General features: G+C 37.7%; 1 protein-coding gene across 2 annotated transcripts; it reads left to right on the top strand.

Moving 5' to 3' along the window:
• Positions 1 to 5,197: 5,197 nt before the first annotated feature.
• On the top strand, positions 5,198 to 17,480 carry dcun1d2a (DCN1, defective in cullin neddylation 1, domain containing 2a). Of its 2 annotated transcripts, XM_063005652.1 has the most exons (7): positions 5,198 to 5,233; positions 9,499 to 9,715; positions 9,846 to 10,014; positions 11,862 to 11,992; positions 12,081 to 12,163; positions 12,409 to 12,505; positions 16,700 to 17,480. In XM_063005652.1, the coding sequence occupies exons 1-7, from the start codon at positions 5,231 to 5,233 to the stop codon at positions 16,777 to 16,779; spliced, it is 780 nt and encodes a 259-aa protein (XP_062861722.1). In that variant the 5' UTR covers positions 5,198 to 5,230; the 3' UTR covers positions 16,780 to 17,480. The 2 variants fall into 2 exon arrangements, with proteins under 2 accessions (XP_062861722.1, XP_062861721.1); XM_063005651.1 differs by lacking the exon at positions 5,198 to 5,233 and having other exon boundaries at positions 9,328 to 9,715.
• Positions 17,481 to 21,276: the final 3,796 nt, after the last annotated feature.

A 21,276-nucleotide genomic window follows, 5' to 3' on the forward strand; every position in this document is an offset into this window, starting at 1 on the left:
AGGATAAAACTGTGGTAAAACATGAAAATTAAATAAAACTCACTTAATATATGAAGTAAAAAGTTTATAGGATATTTAATTAACAGCATTTTAAAACATTTCACAATAAGCAGGTGAACTGGTAACATGTAAGGGTATCATGATTGGGTATGAAAGGAGAATAGACCAAAGGTTCAGTCTTCATGAGAGATTTGTTAGAGAGTTTGGGAAAGAATTGTTAATCACTGAGACAGTTATCAATCAGTTAAAAAGGGCATTTCTCATCACAAGATTGCAAATAATATGGGACTTTTACTATCAACTGTACATAATACTATAAAAAGATTTAGGGAAACCAGAGACATTTCACTCCAGAGTGAAACCAGAGACCTTTGAGTCTCTAAATGGTATTGCAAGTCGTTATGCTACTTTGTTTAATATAAAATCATGAGCTTAGGAATACAGTAGACCCTTGACTTATGAACTTAATTGGTTCCAAAGGGCTGTTCTTAAGTCAAAATGTTCGTTAGTTAAACCTATTTTTCCCATAAGAAAAGAATGCTTTTTTTTGTTATAAATACAAGTATATTTTCCCTTAATCTTAAATTATAGAATAGACATTCCTGTAATAAACAATAATAAACAATACACAGTAGTACTGTACATAAAACACATACATCACATTTCATACACCATAATACACCATCACATACACCATAATACATTTCCTTCTTTTTATATAAAATGTATCTACCAGAAACAACAATATTATACTCTCATATTTCTCTATTATTTCCTTCTTTATTTCAACAGTGTTGTATTTTGTAGGTGTAATTGCATGAAATAAAGAATACTTTACTCAGCGATTTCCTCTGATACACAGTGACACCTACTGGCAGGAGTAATTATACAACAACAAATGTAATAAATTTCTTTCATTTTCTCAGCTCTGCTCTCTCTCTGCACCTTATTTGGGGACATTTTAATATTGAAACACCGGAAAAAACACCGTCCGCTGTGCGAATGTTCACTCACTATATATATACAGTATATATATATATATATATATATATATATATATATATATATATATATTAGGGCTGTCGAAGTTAACGCGATAATAACGCATTAACGCGATCTTAATTTAACGCGATTAAAGAAATTAGTGCCGTTAACGCAAATTCTAGTTCATGTTGAGACGTGACTGGTAGAACAAACGTTTTAATGTCGGACTTGCCACCGTTTTTCATTTGCGGTTTGTTAACATAATGTAACCGAGCGTTGTAGTGATGCAATTGCTTAATAAAGAAATAAATACACGCTATATTCACAAGTTGTCGGGAGCAGAACACTTTATTACACTTAATTAACTTCTTCTTCTGTACCGAATACCGGAAAGCTGAGTCGAGCACGTTAGTTCATGAACTATGGAAGCCCCAAAGGGTCAAAACACACTCACTTCGTGTAGAAACGTCCATCAAACCATTGTCACAATACTGATGGAGAAATTCTAACCTACAATCTGACATTTACTGCCTAGTATGTGAGTGAATAAAACTCCCTTACAGTTTTCTCTTGTCCCAGCAGTTTTTAACATCAGTACATTTAGCATAAAATGTGTTCACCATTTTAATTGTAACATTTCACTTAAAAATCCTTGTTTTCTATAACATTTACACAGATTTTTTTAAATGCGATTAATCGCGATTAACTATATGAAATTCTGAGATTAATCGCGATTAAAATTTTTAATCGTTTGACAGCCCTAATATATATATATATATATATATATATATATATATATATATATATATATATATATATATAGAGAGAGAGAGAGAGAGAGAGAGAGAGAGAGAGAGAGAGACGCTCGGAGTCAGCTTGTTTGTGACGTCACGTGTTTCGCGAATTTCGGTTCGTAATCCGAAATTTGTTCATACGTTAAGTTGAAAAAGATCGTTCGTAACCCGAAATGTTCGTATGGTAAACCGTTCATAACTTAAGGGTCGACTGTACTTTGGCAAATTGTCGGCTAACACAGTCCACCACGCATCAAGAAATGCAACCTGAAACCTGAAAGAGATATATACTGCCATCAAGGTGACGTGTTTGCTTAATTAACTGACCTGCTTGCTGTCCAGATCTGACTGAAAATGTATGGTAACCACTGACTGTTCAGTAGCTGAAGCCTAAGTGTGTTTTAGGCATCACATTCTGAATTTATTTGTATTTAAAGTGCTCAATAAACCATCTTTTATTTTGAACATGATCACAAATATTTATGGAATTAGACTTTGTATTTCTAACATGGAGTCCCCCCACCCTTGCTATAACATCTTCCACTGTTCTGATTATTCGTTTAAAAGATCATTTGTGAGGTCAAACATCAATGTTGGATGAGGAGGCCTTGCTCTCAGCTAATGTTGCTATTCATCCTAAAATTGTTTAATTAAATTGAGGTGAGGGGTGTATGCAGGCAACTGGGATTTTCTCCACAAACTGTGTCCTTATAGACCTTACTTTGTGCATAAGTGTCTTCTCCAAACTGTTTTAAGAAGGGGGCTGCCAACTAAATGTAAAAATGTAAACTGAGGCTACATGCACACACACACACACACACACACACACACACACAAACACACACACACACACTCTCTAACAGTAACAACTAGCCCTGTTACATGGTACTGAAAAAAACACATTGTTATGTATAAAATGGTGTAAATAAGGTGATGTATATGTGAAACGTAATGCATGTATATAGTAAATAGTACTTTCTATTACAAACTTTACAGTCATTTATTTATTCATTAATTTATTTACTAAATCATTTTATGACCCCTGGAATAGTAACACAAAAGAATTGTTCTTTTTGAATTATTTGTTGTAACTTAAATGATAAAATAAAGGCAAATGGAATTTAAATGAATGCATTAAAAAATATAACAGTCAAAAATGCAGCTGTAAAAAAGGCCAGCTAATATTTTACTAATAAAAGCAGCAAACCGGTTCTCTCAGTCTTTGCTTCAAATAGGTTACATAATCATTAAAATAATGATGAGGCATGTGATTTTTGGTTTGTTTATCTGTGAAACTGACAGGACAGGCCTGCTAAGCACACTCTGTAAATCTCTGATAACAGTTCTTAGCTATCTTTTTATTAGATGCTGTGTCACCAGTACCACCAAGGGTGCCGTGTTATACTAGTTGCCCCTGAAACAGTTAATGACTCAAAAGTGTGAGCTTGGTAGCTGGTGGAATTTAAATGCTTAAACTAATAACCAATATCTATGTGCAATTTAAGATCAGTTATATACATTAAAAAGAATCTACATCTATTAACATATGTGCACTTTAGTAAACTATAAGATTATGAAAGACCTTTATTTAGTCACAGTAAAGAGTTTCCCTTTTACACTGCAATAAACATAACATCTTTGGTAGCAGTACTGTACATCTACACTCTTTGTACTTTACAATTCTACAAACTAATTGTTAGTTATGAATTTTGCTTAATGTTCATTTTAATAATTATTTTTTCTGTCATTAAGAAATGATAATTTTAAACAAAATTAAACCAAAATTACTGACACCCTGGTGTTTAATATTTTGTACAGTCATTTTAAAACATGAGAATGCAGAGCATGAAATTTGAGATCGTTCCTTTTTACGTAAACTCTCCAGATCATCTTTTACTAAAAAGTGAATTAATTTATCAGGCCTGCCAATAATTGGGCCTGTGTAAATAAGTTAACGTGCCCAGTGATGGACTGATACCTTGTCAGAGATGTATTTCTGCCTTGCAACACATTTTTACTGGATCTGAAAACTTATGCGTCTACTAACTTGGACCTTTATTTAACAAATAAAGAAAAGATCTTCAGTGTTTTTAATGACAGACTTAACTCTATATGTCAAATTTAGAAATTGATGCTTGCAACACACTCAAAAAAGCTGGGGCAGACCCAGTGTTTACCACTGGGTAAATTACCTTTTCTTTTAATTATGCTGTTTAACTGTTTGGGAATTAAAGATATTAATTGTTGCAGTTTTGCAAGTGAAATTGAGCTGCTCAACAGCCTTTGGTCGTCTGATTTTGCATTCTTCATATACCTTTATGTTACACCATTCATCTTTGACAGAAGGCATTACGGCATTGATTATTGCCCTAAATTAATTTATGAATATAGTTCAGTCTTTCATAATACCACTAAAGACATGCCCACTCATTACATTTTACTGTCCATTGGTCAAAACTGTCAAGAACCGGTGCTGGTGACACATTATCCAGGCAACAAGTAAATGTACCAGCAATTTTCCAGTTACTAGTCAAGCACCTTAACCACTAGGTGACCATTGCCACACTCATCAAAAGGCAAAAGGGACCACGCAAAACTGGTTGTTCACAAGTTTTTCTTCAGCACTTATTCTACTAGCAATGCTACTGCATTGCATTCATTATTTTTATTATTAAGAAAATCAGGTGTTTCTTTTTTTTTCAAACGGAATAAAAGCTGGTAATACCTGGGCAACACTGACTCTAGTCAATGTGACAAAAGTACCGGACACACATTACATGAGCTTGTTGGACATCCAATTTCAAAACCATTGGTATGAATATGGGGAACCTCCATTTTCTTTTGGGAAGGCTTTTTTATTTATTTATTTTTTAATTGTTTATTGTGTTTATGGAAATCTTTGCCCTCTGACTTAAAGGAGCATTTGTGAGGGCATCCATTAATTGCAATCTATGTTCCAATTCATTCCAATGGTGTTCGCTAGGGTTTGGATTAGGGCTCTCTACAGGCCAATGAAGCTTTGCTTTGTGCACAAAGAACAACAAAGAGCCTTCACCAACTGGTGTCACCAAAATGAGGAGCATATAGTTTATTTTCTATTTTTGATTTTATACACAAGTTTGTATACCACAGGCCAGTGGTAGCCTTATGGTCATGGTACTGGACTAGTGAACAGAAGCTTGTTGGTTCATGCCCCATCGCTGCCAATGTTGGGGCCCAAAGCAAAGCATCTAACCCTTACCTGTTTGCATTGTTTACCTTGTACAAGGCTTTTAGAAGTGTATGTAAACTTCTTTAATTGAAAATTCAAGCGCTGTCAGTGTAAAACTACATTTCCCGGCATACGCGGTATTCAGTGCGCATGCTCGGTGTTCCGTTTGCGCGTTCCCCCTAGTGTTGACGCGCAGCCGTATATGGGGACTAACAATTTGGTCAAACAGCGGGTGATAAAAATGGTAGGTGTGTTGAAAATAATAAAACGCTGATGTTTAGCGCTGATGTGAACGGGAATGGAGGCTGTGCAAGCTGTGATGTTGTAGCGCCACTTACACTTTAGCCACCAACAGCTATTAGTGCAGAAATGTTGTGTGAGCAGGAAGGTCAGTGTTGTTGATATTGGAGTCCGTGCTTGATCTGTGCGTACCTTTCCCTTTTTAGCGTGTAGTGTGCAGAATTAATCAGGCTCACTTTGGGGGTTACTTAACGATGTGCACGCTGCTGGAATGACATAGGGCTTAGTCATACATACAGCCATTATGTACTTTTATTTGTGATTCAGAGCAAACGTGTATTTATTGATTATTTGATGTTGCGATTCTTGTGCAGACGATCTATTACAGGACTTGGCGATGATGTGATTATTATATCGCGATATGTTACCATCATGATACTGTTTACTGAGGGATGTATGTATCAATATGTGCCGGTGCTTTTAAATGTCAATTTTACTCACTGTGTCTAAATGGACATCAGTTTCTTTTTTTGATTAAATTGTATTTCTAAATATTGGATAAATATGTATAATATATTGAGGCTGTATGATAGTTTTACACCCCTAACTGATCACATATTGGTAGTGGGATGAATTGGTTTTTAAAATTATTATTAAAAAAAAAAAAAGATAGACCAAATATTTTACATTTCAATTTGCTGTTTTGATTTTATTTTACTTGTTGCTGGGGCGGCACGGTGGCTAAGTGGGTAGCACTGTCGCCTCACAGCAAGAAGGTCCTAGGTTCGATCCCCAGGTTGGACGGTCCGGGTCCTTTCTGTATGTGGAGTTTGCATGTTCTCCCTGTGTCCGCGTGGGTTTCCTCCGGGTGCTCCGGTTTCCTCCCACTGTCCAAAGACGTGCAAGTGAGATGAATTGGAGATACAAACTTGTCCATGACTGTGTTCGATATAACCATGTGAACTGATTAATCTTGTGTAATGAGTAACTACCATTCTTGTCATGAATGTAACCAAAGTGTAAAACATGACGTTAAAATCCTAATAAACAAACAAACTTGTTGCTGCAATGATAAATAAATCCAGAACATGTGACTGGAAAATACTCAAGTTACTCACTTACCCAAAGAGGTGCATTCAAGGACAGAATTGCCTGCCACTTTGGCTGCCAACTTGCTTGCAAAAGTGGTAATTGGAACCACTTAGTAATGCCCTACTATCACTGTCTAACAAATTAGTGTAATTCAGGCATTTAAGTGATTCAATATTAGAATGCTCTCTATGCCCCCTCTACATTCCTACTAAATTTATAAATCTTAAAAACGTTTTAATGTCAATTGCAATTAAATTATGATAAAACAATGATAAACAATACTTTGTCATTTTCATGTATGGTTGAAACTACAACCCCAAATCAGAAAAAGATGGAATAGTATGGTATGTATGAAAAAAATGCAGTTTCTTACATTTACTTTGAACTACTTTATTCCATTGCAGATGTGTCTAAATCTCAAAAACCTTTTAATGACATTAACAATTAAATGATCATGACTAGGTTATAAACAATACTTTTTAATTTCTACTTATGGTTGAAACTACAACCCCAAATCAGAAAAAGATGGAATAGTATGGAAAAAATGCATTGTTTCTTACATTTACTTTGACTTTTATTCCATTGCAGATGTGTCTAAATCTCAAAAACCTTTTAATGTCAATAACAATTAAATTATCATGACTAGGTTATAAACAATACTACAACCCCAAATCAGAAAAAGATGGAATAGTATGGAAAAAATGCAGTGTTTCTTACATTTACTATTTCATTGCAGATTTGTATAAACCCAATATATTTTATGCTTTGTCTGGTCTACTTCATTTTATTTGTTAAAAATGTAGCATGGGGCGCCCAGGTGGCGCAGTGGGATATTCCGCTTGCACACTAGCATCGAGATTCTGAACTCCTCGGTTCGAAACTCGGTGTTGCCACCGGTCGGCTGGGCGCCATCTGGCGGTCATAATTGGTAGTGCCTGCATCACATACTAATTGGCCACTGTATCTGCCGGGTGGGGGCCGGACTATGTGTGGGTGGGTCTTCATACGCTGTGTAGGGACCCTGATTGGCGGAAGAGATGCCTGTGCAGAATGCAGGGGCGAGAAGAGGAGGGCTGTGCATGTGTCGGAAGAGGTGTGTACAGTGACGTGCTCTCCTCGGATGCAATCTGGTATCTCTCAGCAGCGGAAGACAAAATTGAGTGCGCTAAATCGGGAGGAAAATGGGGAGAAAATGCATTACAAAAAAAAAAAAAATTGTAGCGTGTAAACCCGGATCTTGGTTCTTTAACCACCTACAGAAGTGGCTGTATCCCTTAGCATCCAGACACTAAGCGGTACAGCACATCTGTCATTAATGCAATCTTCTGTCAGTATTTAACTTACTGTCACAAACTGCATTAGAATAAATTGTCTCAACCACAGGATAGTGTCTAAACTGCATTTAAAACCTTTATTTACTTTTAATCAGTTCAGGGTGATGTGTCGCCCTGGCTGGCTGCAGTATACATACATACATACAAAATACCACATCCTGTCTAAAACATCAGGTGTACTGTAATATATTCAGATGTAATCATGTGCAAATGCCTGTACATTAATATTAATTAAGTATGCATATGCATATAGTTCAGTTTTATTTCTGTTAGAGTGTGCAATTACAGTAGGAACATACTGGTCTTCATTAGAAACAGCACTGCATGTATACAATCTGAATAATATTCAGGTGGATAAATTAACAGACCTTTACAATCAGATATTAATCAAATATCTGTTATTCCTGTGATTGACTTTTACAGCTGGAATTCCAAAATCCAGCACACATCCACTCCTAAAAGATACAAAATCTTTTGTGTATCTTTTAAATGACAAATAATTATAATATAAATCTCATTTTGTTCAGGTAGTGCTCTTTGACCTGTTGTATAATGTGTAATGAACTTTTTGAGGCATATTTGGCAAGCCTCATATCCACTGCCACTAGATCCACTGGATCACTGCTTAAACATTTAAAGTGTTATAGTGAATCTTTGAGTTCCTGATAACAGTGTGATATGTCTACCATTTCTACTAATCTAGCCAAGTAATTAGAGCTGTTCTGTAAATACTGTATGTGTAATGTACATTTTATTTAAAATCACTTGGACTAGTAGGTATAGTAGGTGAAATATTTTGTTCATACAGTAGTTCAACTAAATGCTAATCCTAGATATTAATATATAACAGTTTATAATGATGGTCACTGAGGCGAAAGGAGTATAAACATTATATGATGCAATCTTATTCATCCCGGGGTGGCACGGTGGCTAAGTGGGTAGCACTGTCGCCTCACAGTTCGAAGGTCCTGGGTTCGATACCCAGGTGGGGCGGTCCGGGTCCTTTCTGTGTGGAGTTTGCATGTTCTCCCCGTGTCCACGTAGGTTTCCTCCGGGTGCTCCGGTTTCCTCCCACAGTCCAAAGACATGCAAGTGAGGTTAATTGGAAATGTCCATGACTGTGTTTGATATAACCTTGTGAACTGATGAATCTTGTGTAATGAGTAACTACCATTCCTGTTATGAACTTAACCAAAGTGTAAAACATGACGTTAAAATCCTAATAAACAAACAAACTTATTCATCCCAATTATGATAATTAGGAATATGTAATTATCAATTGATTGTAACCAGTCAGTTTACATGTCATAGTATATTTTGCCCTATCACCCACTTCATGGAGATTAAATTAAACCACTTGTATCACTTGCTTTAACACTAAATATTAGCACTATTTGCTTTTGAATAATGAGCACTTCTTTGTTTTACTTACTGCATCCAAACTGACAGGTTGTTCTTCTCCATGTTGATAATTAAAATCTTTCCCTGAAGGATGACAACAACTGCTTTAAAACATGGCTGGTTTGTTTTTGCACTGGATGCCCTGTGCTCACCAGAAGTCTCTCATCTCATATTACCAACCACATGCTACTTTACCGCATGTGTCCTAGGTTAGAAAGTCAACACATTCCTATGCTGGTCTGTTGTAACTTGTGCATTAGGGTATAACCCAGGGTCTGTTTAACACTGCTTACTTTAGTGACATTCTCTCATCTTTTAACTGCCCTGCATTCTTTAAATGTGGGTATTTCTACCTCTTGCTTGGCTCTGTTTGTACATACTGTTGATTGTTGTTCCTCATTTGTCAGCATATGTGACTGAGAGCTCCTATTTGTCCGTGCAGCATAAGTTGAAATCTTCGCAGAAGGATAAAGTACGACAGTTTATGTCCTTCACACAAGCAGGGGAGAAGACAGCTGTTTACTGCCTTACTCAGAATGATTGGAAACTAGAGGTGGCCACTGACAACTACTTTCAAAACCCGGATCTGTACTTCAAGGAATCAATGAAAACCACAGTAGACCGAAAGAAGCTTGAGCAGCTCTACAACCGATATAAAGGTAAATTCACACATTGTTTCACTTGGTGCTTGTATGGTTATCACTAGTTATTTATTATAAGCACATTGTTCATGAGTATTTTTATAGAATATTTTATGGAAACACTAAGATAAGGTTTTGTCTCTTTCAGATCCTCAGGATGAGAATAAGATTGGAATTGATGGAATCCAACAGTTTTGTGATGACCTTAATCTAGACCCAGCTAGCATAAGTGTTCTTGTAGTAGCATGGAAGTTCCGAGCAGCAACGCAATGCGAGTTCAGCAGGAAAGAGTTCCTTGATGGCATGACGGAATTAGGGTACGTTACCACATCATCAAATAATTTCTTTGGCCTTCAGACAACATAGACTACACATTATTTTATATCATTCAAAGCAGTTAGATTCAAACTGTGGGAAAGATGAAAAATGCTGGAAAACTTTATCTTTTATGATCATTTAAATGATTAAAATACATTTAAAAGGGATACACAGTTACATGCAGACCATGTACGGAGGCTGTTTGGCCATAACAGATTACTGAAGTCAATAAGAAATCTATGTGGCCGGTGCTGATAAATAATTTGCACTAAAATGACTAAAATATTACATGTTTAAATGAAGTATGGATTGATATTATTATTGAGAGATTTGTTCTTTCAGAATTACTTGCACCAATGACATGTGTTGTGTTTTATTAGCTCATATTTAATGTAATAGCATAGCCATAGGATTTAGAAATTTATCAGATTTCTGTGGTTGATTCTTCTAAATTTAAACAACACCCACTGTTACAAAATAAATGCCAAAGAAACAATTAAAAATAAAGCAGTGATTTTCTTGCCTGGACACCACCCCCAAATTGTTATTGTGTCTGCATTTAAGGCAGCTCTCATGTCAAAACACCTTTATGTTATAATTTATGCAACAGCTACCCAATGTGTAGTGTTTACTAGGCCTGGTATTGTTGTAAAGTAATTGTAGACATGCATGTTTTGTTGTTTCATGTCCACAAAGAGTTAATCAATATCCGTAAATCCCATATTCTTAAATCTGACATTTAAGAGCATCAAGCAAGGTGGATTTAAGTGAAAGATCTTTCCCTTTTAAAATGATCATGCCTAAGTTATAGACAATACGTTTTAATTTTTACGTATGGTTGAAACTACAACCCCAAATCAGAAAAAGTTGGAATAGTATGAAAAATCCAAAAATGAGTTTCTTACATTTACTTTGACTTTTATTTTATTGCAGATGTATATAAACCTAAGATATCTACTTCATTTCATTTGTTAATATACATCCTTTCCTGCATTTCAGGCCTGACAAACATTTCAAAAATGTACGGATGGGGCAATTTTTGGGCTATTTTTTATTTTTTTCTATTTTATTTATGCATTTTCTTAAATTTTCTCCCAATTTAGTGTAGTCAATTTGTCTTCAGCTGCTGGGGGATCCCTGATTGCAGTTGAGGTGGGTATATTGCTGCTCACGCCTCCTCAGACCCGCGCGCAGCCCTTAGCGGAATGATGAGCAAAATTAGGCAGAGGATCTCTAGTTTGTCAATATATGTGAGAGAAAATTATTGAAATGTTTTAAAACAGTGTTCTTCAAAGAAAGATTGGAGGGTATTTGCATATTTCTCCATCTACAGTGCATAATATCATTAACGATAAAAAAAAAAACTGGAGGAATTTCAGCGCATAAAGGGCAAGGGCACAAGCCTAAGCTTAACATCTGTGATCTTCAATCCCTGAGGCACTGCATCAAGAACCGTTACTGTAGTGGACAACTAAAACACTTCATTGCTTGGTATCCTTGGTGCCAAAATGTCTTTTATGTGTTGTGAGAAGGAATGGCAATATTACCGTCCCAACATTTTTTGAATGATTTGGAGGCCTGAATTGCAGTAATAGATACATATTAACAAATAAAATGCAGTTGATGAGGCAAAACATGAAATATCTTGGGTTCTTACTGCCTGCAGTAAAATAACAGTCAAAGTAAATGTAAGGAACACTTCGTTTGTTTTTTTATTATCAATACTGTCCCAACCTTTTCTTATTTGGTGTTGTAGAAGTAAATCCTCATCATACAGATTTTATTGTTAAATGTTTGCCAAAGATGACTGTGCCTGGATTTTAAACGAACATAACTTATTCTTTAGGTGTGACAGTCCAGAAAAACTCCGGGCTTTGCTACCTCGACTGGAACAGGAACTGAAGGACAGTGGAAAGTTTAAGGACTTCTACCAGTTTACATTTAATTTTGCAAAGAATCCTGGACAGAAAGGATTAGGTAATGGTGAAAAATTCAGATTCAAGAGTGCAAACAGTATTTAATTATGAGATTTAAGAATTATTTTCTGTATGTTTTGGATTTTTAGATTTAGAGATGGCAGTTGCTTACTGGAACCTGGTTCTGACGGGCCGTTTTAAGTTTCTTGACCTCTGGAACAGATTTTTACTGGTGAGTTTTCAGCGTTTACAAAAGGAGGTAATCATGGCAGAATAGCATTAATGGCATGTATAGCATTAATGTTTTATTTTGACACTAAACAGTTATTAAACAATGTTAATATAGCTGGTTAAATGTGAGGATTTCCTTTGCTACTATATATATAATATTTGTTTTAAAAAATGAGGAGTTTTGAGAGGCCTAAAACACTTAGTGGATGCTTACTGAAACATCTTTTTCTACTGCATCCTGAACAGGAGCACCATAAGCGATCAATTCCCAGAGATACCTGGAACTTGCTTCTGGATTTTGGCAACATGATTGCAGATGACATGTCGAACTATGATGAGGAAGGTAAGTGTGGTTATTTAACCCTTAAATTGGGTTTGAGTCCTAGAGACGTCAGACCTACAGAGCACATTTTTCACTGTATGGCCAACAGAATTGCATATCCCAGCTTGTTTGGAAGCTGAGGTTAGAGCGCAGGGTTAGGCATTGCATGGTGCCCCTGGATCCGAGAGGGTTAAGGGCCTTGCTCAAGGGCCCAACAGTGGCTGCATGGTAGAGCTGGGATTCGAACTCTCAACCTTACAATTGATAGCCCAAAGTTCTACCCACTAGGCTACCACTGTCCCAAAGTAAGTGAACACCCGAAAATGAGTTTATTGGACATCCCCTTACAAATCTATCGGCCTGGCATTGGTAATAACAGCCTCCAATTTTCTGTGTTTTTTCCTCCCCACAAAACCTTAGTACAATCAATGTTTCAATACATACCAAAGGTGTTTAGTTGCTCTGTGTTCAGGGCTCAGTGCAGACCACTGGGTTTTCTCTATCACCAACTTAAAGCTTTATATTACCAAATACTTAAATGTTAATGTTTCTGTTCTCTTTCTTCATGTCATCAGGTAACACATTTTGTTTAAGTTTTAGTGTGCTGATATAAGAGGGCTATTAGCTGCTATTAGCAGAGGCTATTAGCCAAAGTGGTGTGTTGTTTAGTCACAATTAGTCAATTATTCAGTGACAGAAAAAAGTACAGTTGCAGAAATTTCATGTCCATTACAAGTGTATGTAAACTTCTGACTTCAATTGTTTCTGTAGCTGTGGTCCACATTATTGACACACTTGATTGTTCAGTATAAAAAGCCAATATCTTCAGAAATAAGTGGATATTTATTAATGTTGTATCATTAGAATATTTTAATAACATGTCCAAGATCACTTAACAAAAAAACAGTGAAACATAAATAAGGCCCTACATAATTTACAACCGTAAAAATCGCGTCACAGAACATGAAATGAGCCGTTTTCTTGTAATATACAATTTGCTGTGAAATTCAAAATTTAAGGTTTGTGTTTAGTGATTTAACATTTTTCATTTGCGTAGCATTCACATGCCTCACGTTTACTGGTTATTTTGCACTATGAGGAGGTCCTGGTGTAACCGAGTGTCTATAAGGTTTGCTGAGTATATAAAGTAAGAAATAAACTGTACATAGACAAACTGTTAGGAGCATAATACTTTACTGGCTTGTTCTTTAGAGGTGCAGCACAGACTACACAGAGATGATCACGTGTGTAGAGAAGCACCCTTTTCCATTGATTATGGAATCCTGTAAGAGACAAAATGCACTTAATACGTAAACACATACACCAAACATTGTCAGCACACTACACCACAGAAAAGTCTGTTAGCAATCACTTAGTCAAAATGTCCAAGATGTTGAAGTCTAAAGCAGCTAAAACACTACTCACGTAACGTTGGAAAACCCCAATTCTGTGGATGCAGAAGGGGGTGTCGTAACACGAACGAGAATTTATACAGGTAGGCTGTATAATGTATTGTAGCTTCCATTTATTCTATTATTTAATTTATGAGTGTTATTTAATTATTGTCGTGAAATGTGACACTTGTCTTAAAAAATCTGTGAAATCTGTGCTTTTTGAAAAACAAGGTCTGTGAAATTAAGCACATTTTCCTATGAATTTGTTAGGGCCATAAACATAAGACATACACGGGATTAATGGCACCCTTCCCTAATACTAGGTTGCACAACCTTTGGCAACAATGACAGCCTTTAAAAGTTTTTCTGTAGCCACCTGTAAGCTTAATGCAGCTGTTCACTCCTCCACTGCAATTCTCTCAAGTGCTTAAATATTCCTTTTCCCAGTTGCTGATTCCAGCTCTCTCCAAAGATTTTCAATCAGGACTCAGTTCTGTTCTTTTGGATATGAGCTTTGGGCCATTATCTTGCTCTTGGACCCATTTTGTTTTTTTCAAACCTAGTTTTGAAACACATTTCAATTTAATTGTTCCTGTAACATGTCCAAGGCTCACAGCATTATGGACCGTCCACTGTAGGTAGGGTGCACTCTTTTTATTGGCTTTCTTGTTGTATATAAACATAACTCTGGAATACCTTGCCAAAGAGCTCTAGTTTGGTTTTATCTGTCCATTTCCCTAGAAGGATTGTGGATTGTCCATGTAAGTTTTGGCAAAGTTCAGTTATTCTGTATATGCCTTTCTTTAAGCAATGCGGTCTACCTTGGCTCTCACTCAAGGAGCCCTGTTTTGTTCAGTGTGCAGCATATGCTACGGGTTGAAACTATCACTCCAGATATCTCGAGCTCAGCTTGACATTCTTTGGATATTGTACATGGTTTATTTGCCACATTTCAAAATAGTTTTTGTAGGGTTCTCCCCATCAAATTTTTTCTTTCCACCATGGAATGACCCTACCATTAAAAACGGATAAAGCTGAATACCCCAAAAAATGATGGGAACAAAGTATCTACACACAGTGCCGCATAGGACACACCAAATTGACCCATACCTACTTGCTAAAAGGAGACCAGGCCCCCACTTGGGCCCTCTGTGGATCAAGAACTTTAACTATTAAACACATTCTCTATTCATACCAAAAGATGAACACCATCAGAACAAAATTCTACAACACGAATAGCTACAAGGATATTGTCTCCTTAGTACCCCCCAAAAACTGCTTACATTTTTGGAAGCTCTTGCACTTAAAAACACCATATAAGAAAATATAAGGAAATAACAATTAAAACTCTACACCCTCATAGGTACAGAAACAAACTCCATACACAAAAGTAAAGAAAGCAAATTGACCCACCACTTTGACGTTTATAGACTGAATGCATTAGCTAGCCAAGATAATAGCCATAGCAGCTGACATGGTGTTAAGAATTAAGTAACAACAACCATGGAGGGAAACTTTTTGATAATGTTTCGAACTGGTGAAGCCAGAATGACAAAGTTGTTGGAGATTTGTACCATTTAAACTGCTTGTGCTTGGTAAAAATAGCATTTCTGATCTGCTTCTGTCTTTGCCATTGTGAACAGGGAATAAAACTGTCCTTTTTAAGCATTAAAGACTAATTAAAGTCTGGGTTTTTTTTTTATGGTGGCCTGCCATTGTTTTCAATTTTGTATTATTTTTTTCTGCTAGGTATTATTTTGTTATTTGTGTCGCGTGCTTTACTGTATTAAAGGTATGAGTTTATACACTGATCAGCCATAACATTAAAACCACCTCCTTGTTTCTACACTCACTGTCCATTTTATCAGCTCCACTTACCATATAGAAGCACTTTAAAGTTGTACAATTACTGACTGTAGTTCATCTGTTTATCTGCATACTTTTTAGCCTGCTTTTACCCTGTTCTTCAATGCTCCAACTGGACCACCACAGAGAAGGTATTATTTAGGTGGTGGATCATTCTCAGCACAGCAGTGACACTGACATGGTGGTGGTGTGTTAGTGTGTGTTTTGCTGGTATGAATGGATCAGACACAGCAGCGCTGCTGGAGTTTTTAAATATGGTGTCCACTCACTGTCCACTCTATTAGACACTCACATCTAGTTGGTCCACCTTGTAGATGTAAAGTCAGAGACGATCGCTCATCTATTGCTTCTGTTTGAGTTGGTCATCTTCTAGACCTTCATCAGTGGTCACAGGACGCTGCCCACAGGGCGCTGTTGGCTGGATATTTTTGGTTGGTGGACTATTCTCAGTCCAGCAGTGACAGTGAGGTGTTTAAAAACTCCATCAGTGCTGCTGTGTCTTATTCACTCATACCAGCACAACACACACTAACACACCAACACCATGTTAGTGTCACTGCAGTGCTGAGAATGATCCACCACCTAAATAAGTCCTGACCATTGAAGAACAGCATGAAAGGGGGCTAACAAAGCATGCAGAGAAACAGATGGACTACAGCCAGTAATTGTAGAACTACAAAGTGCTTCTATATGGTAAGTGAAGTTGATAAAATGGACAGTGTAGAAACAAGGAGGTGGTTTTAATGTTATGGCTGATCGGTGTATATATCCTAGCAGTTTCACTTTATTTCAGGAGATATTTTACTTATTTAAAGGTGCCAATAATGTTGACCACAACTGTACCTATACATGTGAATATGCTGGATAGTAGAGCAGCAGTTTGTAATTCATTTTAATAAAGCCAATCTTCTTTAAAGTGTGAACTTATAACCCTTTGGCTGTTGTTTTATTTTAGGAGCATGGCCAGTCCTCATCGATGACTTTGTGGAATTTGCTCGACCAATTGTGACTGGATCAAAGCGCAAAAGTGTATAGATCTGGCTGTGCTGTTTGACAGCATGGGGTCTTTGTTGCTTTATTGACTACAGTTTTTTTAAAGACTTGTAAAAAACACACAAATGAGGAGAAACACTTGAAACCCATGGGCCTGATGAAGAAAGAAAAGACTCGAAGCAGTACAAATCAAAAACAGCGGAAAGTGGGATACTCAAGCTTTTTAAAAGCTGTCAGCTGCTCCTGATGATGACAAACTAATCCTGTCCAGAGACCCTGCAGGAGTGTAGGGGCTCTTTGCAAATTTAGCACCTCATCCTCAGTGCAAACAATGTCCCAGTTAAGCACCCACCCTATTTCTTAACATGAGTCGTGGAGGCCCATAGCCTTGCAGAGGAGTTTCCCCTGCTGTATAGCACAATTAATCAATTTCATGGAGGACAGAATAACAACCTCATAATCTCAATAAGTTGTGTTGGAAGTAGGGAGAACTTGAACTGTACAGGGCAGTGGGCCTCCAACAAATGTCTGTGAAAAAAATGTGGTTCATAAGTTATTTTTTTTGTGGACTTACCTCTATTAAAATGTAACTGAGTAAATCAGATGCACTTTTAAAGCCAGAGCTCCTTGATAAAAGCAACATGCAGCTCACACCACCAGCATACTTGTTGCTGTTGTAAAATACTGTAGCAGTATGTACAGAAATAATTATTATAAATAAAGATTATTTTATAAAATATAAATAGGCATTTATAAATGTGTGGATGCCAATGTGTGTAAATGAACATCTCAATATCATGTAAGAGATTTTTAGTTTAAAAAGTACACCAACATCTGCTCTTATGCAGAATCTGGTGTCACAACATTGCCATTCAGTGTTTCTCAGTTTTGTTCACCATTTGCTTTATTTATTACAAATAAATTATTGCCTTCAAGTAAATTTGAACCATTTTTAGTATCTTACACACTGCTGTCAATTATTTATTTGTTTTTTTTACCCCTTTTTCAATCATCACTCACTAATGTTGGTCCCTGCTCCTGATTGGGGAGGACAAGGCTGCTCCACGCCCCCTCCGAAACGTGCACAGCAATCGAACATCTTATCACCTACACTTGACGAGCGCAGTGCGGTACAGTGCTGTGCACGGAGGGCCACACCCCCTACCGCAGTCCTTCCCCATCTTCGTGCAGGCGCCACCTACCAGCCAGCAAAGCTCGTAATCGCACTAGTCTGAGAGAGAGTCCCAATCTGGCTTTTAGTCCCGCCCCTTATTTGAACAACAGGCCAATCGTTGTTCATGTAGCCACTCATCCACAGCCGGCAAGGCAGAGCCAAGATTCGATACGATGTATTCGAGATCTCAGCTCTGGAGAACAGCGTGTGCTTTACCGCTGCGCCACCTGAGCGGCCCTGCTGTCAATTTTTAAAAATGCACAACTGCACATCCTTGGTTTAAAAAAATCTATAGAAAATAAAACTGTCAGCAATTATTTTTCAATTTATTTTTTTTATTTATTTTTTAAAATGCATTTTCTCCCCATTTTCCTCCTGATTTAACGCACTCAATTTTGTCTTCCGCTGCTACCAGAGATACCAGATTGCATCCGAGGAGAGCACGTCGCTGTACACGCCTCTTTCGAAAACGCGTACAGCCCTCCTCTTCTCGGCCCTGCATTCTGCACAGGCGTCTCTTCCGCCAACCAGGGTCCTTACACAGCGTATGAAGACCCACCCACTTATAGTCTGGCCACAACCCTGCAGATAATGTGGCCAATTAGTATCTGCTGCAGGCACTGCCAATTATGCCCGCTAGATAACCGAGAAGTTCAGAAACTCGGTGCTGGTGTGCAAGCGGAATATCCCGCTGTGCCGCCTGGGCGCCTTCAAATTATTTTTATACAAAGAGACTTTATCTTTGTGTTACATTATCTTTCCTTTTAACAGCATTTCCTGGGATCTCTCACTCACTCACTTTCTTAACCGCTTATCCAATTAGGGTCGTGGGGGGGTGCTGGAGCCTATCCCAGCTTTTTGATGGGCGCAAGGCACACCGTAACATCCTGGACGGGGTGCCAGTCCATCGCAGGGCAGACACACATATACACACACACACGCACCTACAGGGCAATTCAATTCAGTGTCTCCAATTACCCCGACTGCATGTTTCTGGACTGTGGGAGGAAACCCACGCAGACACGGGGAGAACATGCAAACTCCGCACAGAAAGGACCCGGATCGCCCTGCCTGGGGATCGAACCCAGGACCTTCTTGCTGTGAGGTGACAGTGCTACCTACCGAGCCACCGTGCCGCCCATTCCTGGGATCACCACTGCTAATTTTTTGGTTCTGTAGATTCTGTAGGCTGGTTCTGACCTTATACCAGGCCTTAGTTTATTTGACAGCCCTGGTGTAGAACATTGGCTCTCAAACTTTTTAGCTGGTCTGCAACAGTAGTAGTCAAAAGCCTGAATTAAGAGCGGCATGCATGCTTTAATATATCAAAATTATAGGCCTATAGCACCTTTATTATCCCTTTTCATTGCACAGTACCCAACAGTGCAACACAACATGCATTTACAACTGGAACTATTCGTGCCATACTTGTGTGGTGGTTTACGCCCAGAGTTTCCATATGGCAAAAGCCCTGCAACTGTGATATGGATAAAAAGTTTGTAAAAATAAGGTTTTGTAGGGTATTCTAGTCATTCTTAAAAGTATGCCAGTAAATTTATGTTTTGACAGAAAACCCTCAAACTATGCAGACAGTTGGACATGTAGTTTTTAACCATCCAGTTTGGTGTCACAAGAAAACACTGGGCACAAAGCAGGACCACACTTTGTAAGATCACCTTACCTGTTTACACTTATGATCAGTTTTGTGCATACAGTTTACCTTCTGCGTGCTTTTGAAAGGTGGACGGAATCCAGGGTACCTGGAGGAAGCCCAGACGTAGCCGTAAACGAGGATGGACTCTAGGAACCATTATGCTGTGAAGCACCACGTAGACCTTTACAGGGCTATTTTCTTTGCGTAGTAGCTCCTTCATGTGTCAATTTAAAAAAATGGTCATAATCACAAGGAATTTTATTTTTAAATTAGTAGATATTACATGCGTTGAGGTTTCTTGAATAATAAATCCTATACAGCCAATCCTAGTGTATTTGCAAACTTATGTTCTTATGTCAGAGGTTGGATTTATATACTATATGGCCAAGAGTATGTCAACACCATGGGTTGTAATATAAATGCCTCCAAGGCTCCACAGTTTTGACATGTGTAGGGTGACCATACGTCCTCTTTTTCCCGGACATGTCCTCTTTTTGAGACCTAAAAAATGCGTCCGGCCGGGATTTTTAAATCACCAAAAATGTCCGGGATTCGGCTTTTCTAGTCTGCACTCGCTATTCTGTGTGTATGTTTTTGCATTGGTTTGCATTGGTTTGTTTTTAGGTCTTTTTAGGAGTGCATCTGTTTTGTTAAAATAAGTCTGATTTTCACGTGCACATACTAACACAGAGGCTCTTGTCAACACTGTGATGGCACTGCATTCTGTGGAAATTGCTTAGCAAGCACTAGAAGACACATCTTACTGCTGGGTTTCTACTGATTCGAGCAAGTAATTAAAGTGAATCAAATTAAAGTTAAAAAAACTCCTAATAAGTCGGCTGATACGATTGTACAATACATCAAAGAAACTAAAAAATAAAGGGATTTTTATTTATAGGTGACAACTGTTTTTTAATTTGTTGTTATTATTGTTTAGGGCTTAACGCTGAATGTGAAGGAATAAGATTATCTGACCATAAAGGCCATTGTTGAAGAGCAGCTGTACATTTATTAAAGTTTAGTAACACAGCTGGATGGTTATTGACTCATTTGTCAACTATTTAAACCTCTACCCCATACACATTGCCATGGTGTCACCAACGACATGAAATAACACCCCCCCCCCCCCCCCCCCCCCCCCTTCCTTCCCCGAACCAGGTGTCCTCTTTTTTAAAAACCAAAATATGGTCACCCTAGACATATGTCTAGAAATTTGTGGCAACCTGGTTGTGGTGGGGCTTAAACCAGTTACCCTCTTATTACTTATCTAGTACGTTAACCTAACCTTAACTGAGCCACCAGTGGAGGGGATATAAAAATATAACAATATTTAAAGATAATAAGCTACACACTAATGTAGTTTTGTATCAGAATCACTTTATTTCGCCAGGTGTGTTACACATACGAGGAATTTGCTTTGGTGATACATGTAATAATAGTCCACATAGTAGTACACACAATACACATAATACTACAGATAATTACACATGTATGACATGTAACATATAACATATTTAACAGACCCGACAGCACACGGACTGTGAACCAGTATTTACCAACATTTACCCAAGAGAACAACTGTGGTTAAGAAGTGTTACAGCTCTGGGGAAAAAGCTGTTAGCATGTCTGGATGTGTTTGTTTTTATTGTCCTGAGTCTTCTGCCAGATGGAAGAGTTTGAAAAAGGTGATGTCCAGGATGAGAGGGGTCTG

This window comes from Trichomycterus rosablanca, chromosome 12 (assembly GCF_030014385.1).
Source record: "Trichomycterus rosablanca isolate fTriRos1 chromosome 12, fTriRos1.hap1, whole genome shotgun sequence".
Taxonomy (NCBI): domain Eukaryota; kingdom Metazoa; phylum Chordata; class Actinopteri; order Siluriformes; family Trichomycteridae; genus Trichomycterus; species Trichomycterus rosablanca.

Excerpts from the sequence above, each read along its gene's own strand:
- dcun1d2a (XM_063005651.1), top strand. The coding sequence starts at position 9,394 with ATGTGGGTATTTCTACCTCTTGCTTGGCTCTGTTTGTACATACTGTTG. Across the intron at positions 9,716-9,845 it reads GCTCTACAACCGATATAAAG|ATCCTCAGGATGAGAATAAG; the intron begins GTAAATTCACAC and ends TGTCTCTTTCAG. Across the intron at positions 11,993-12,080 it reads TCCTGGACAGAAAGGATTAG|ATTTAGAGATGGCAGTTGCT; the intron begins GTAATGGTGAAA and ends TTGGATTTTTAG.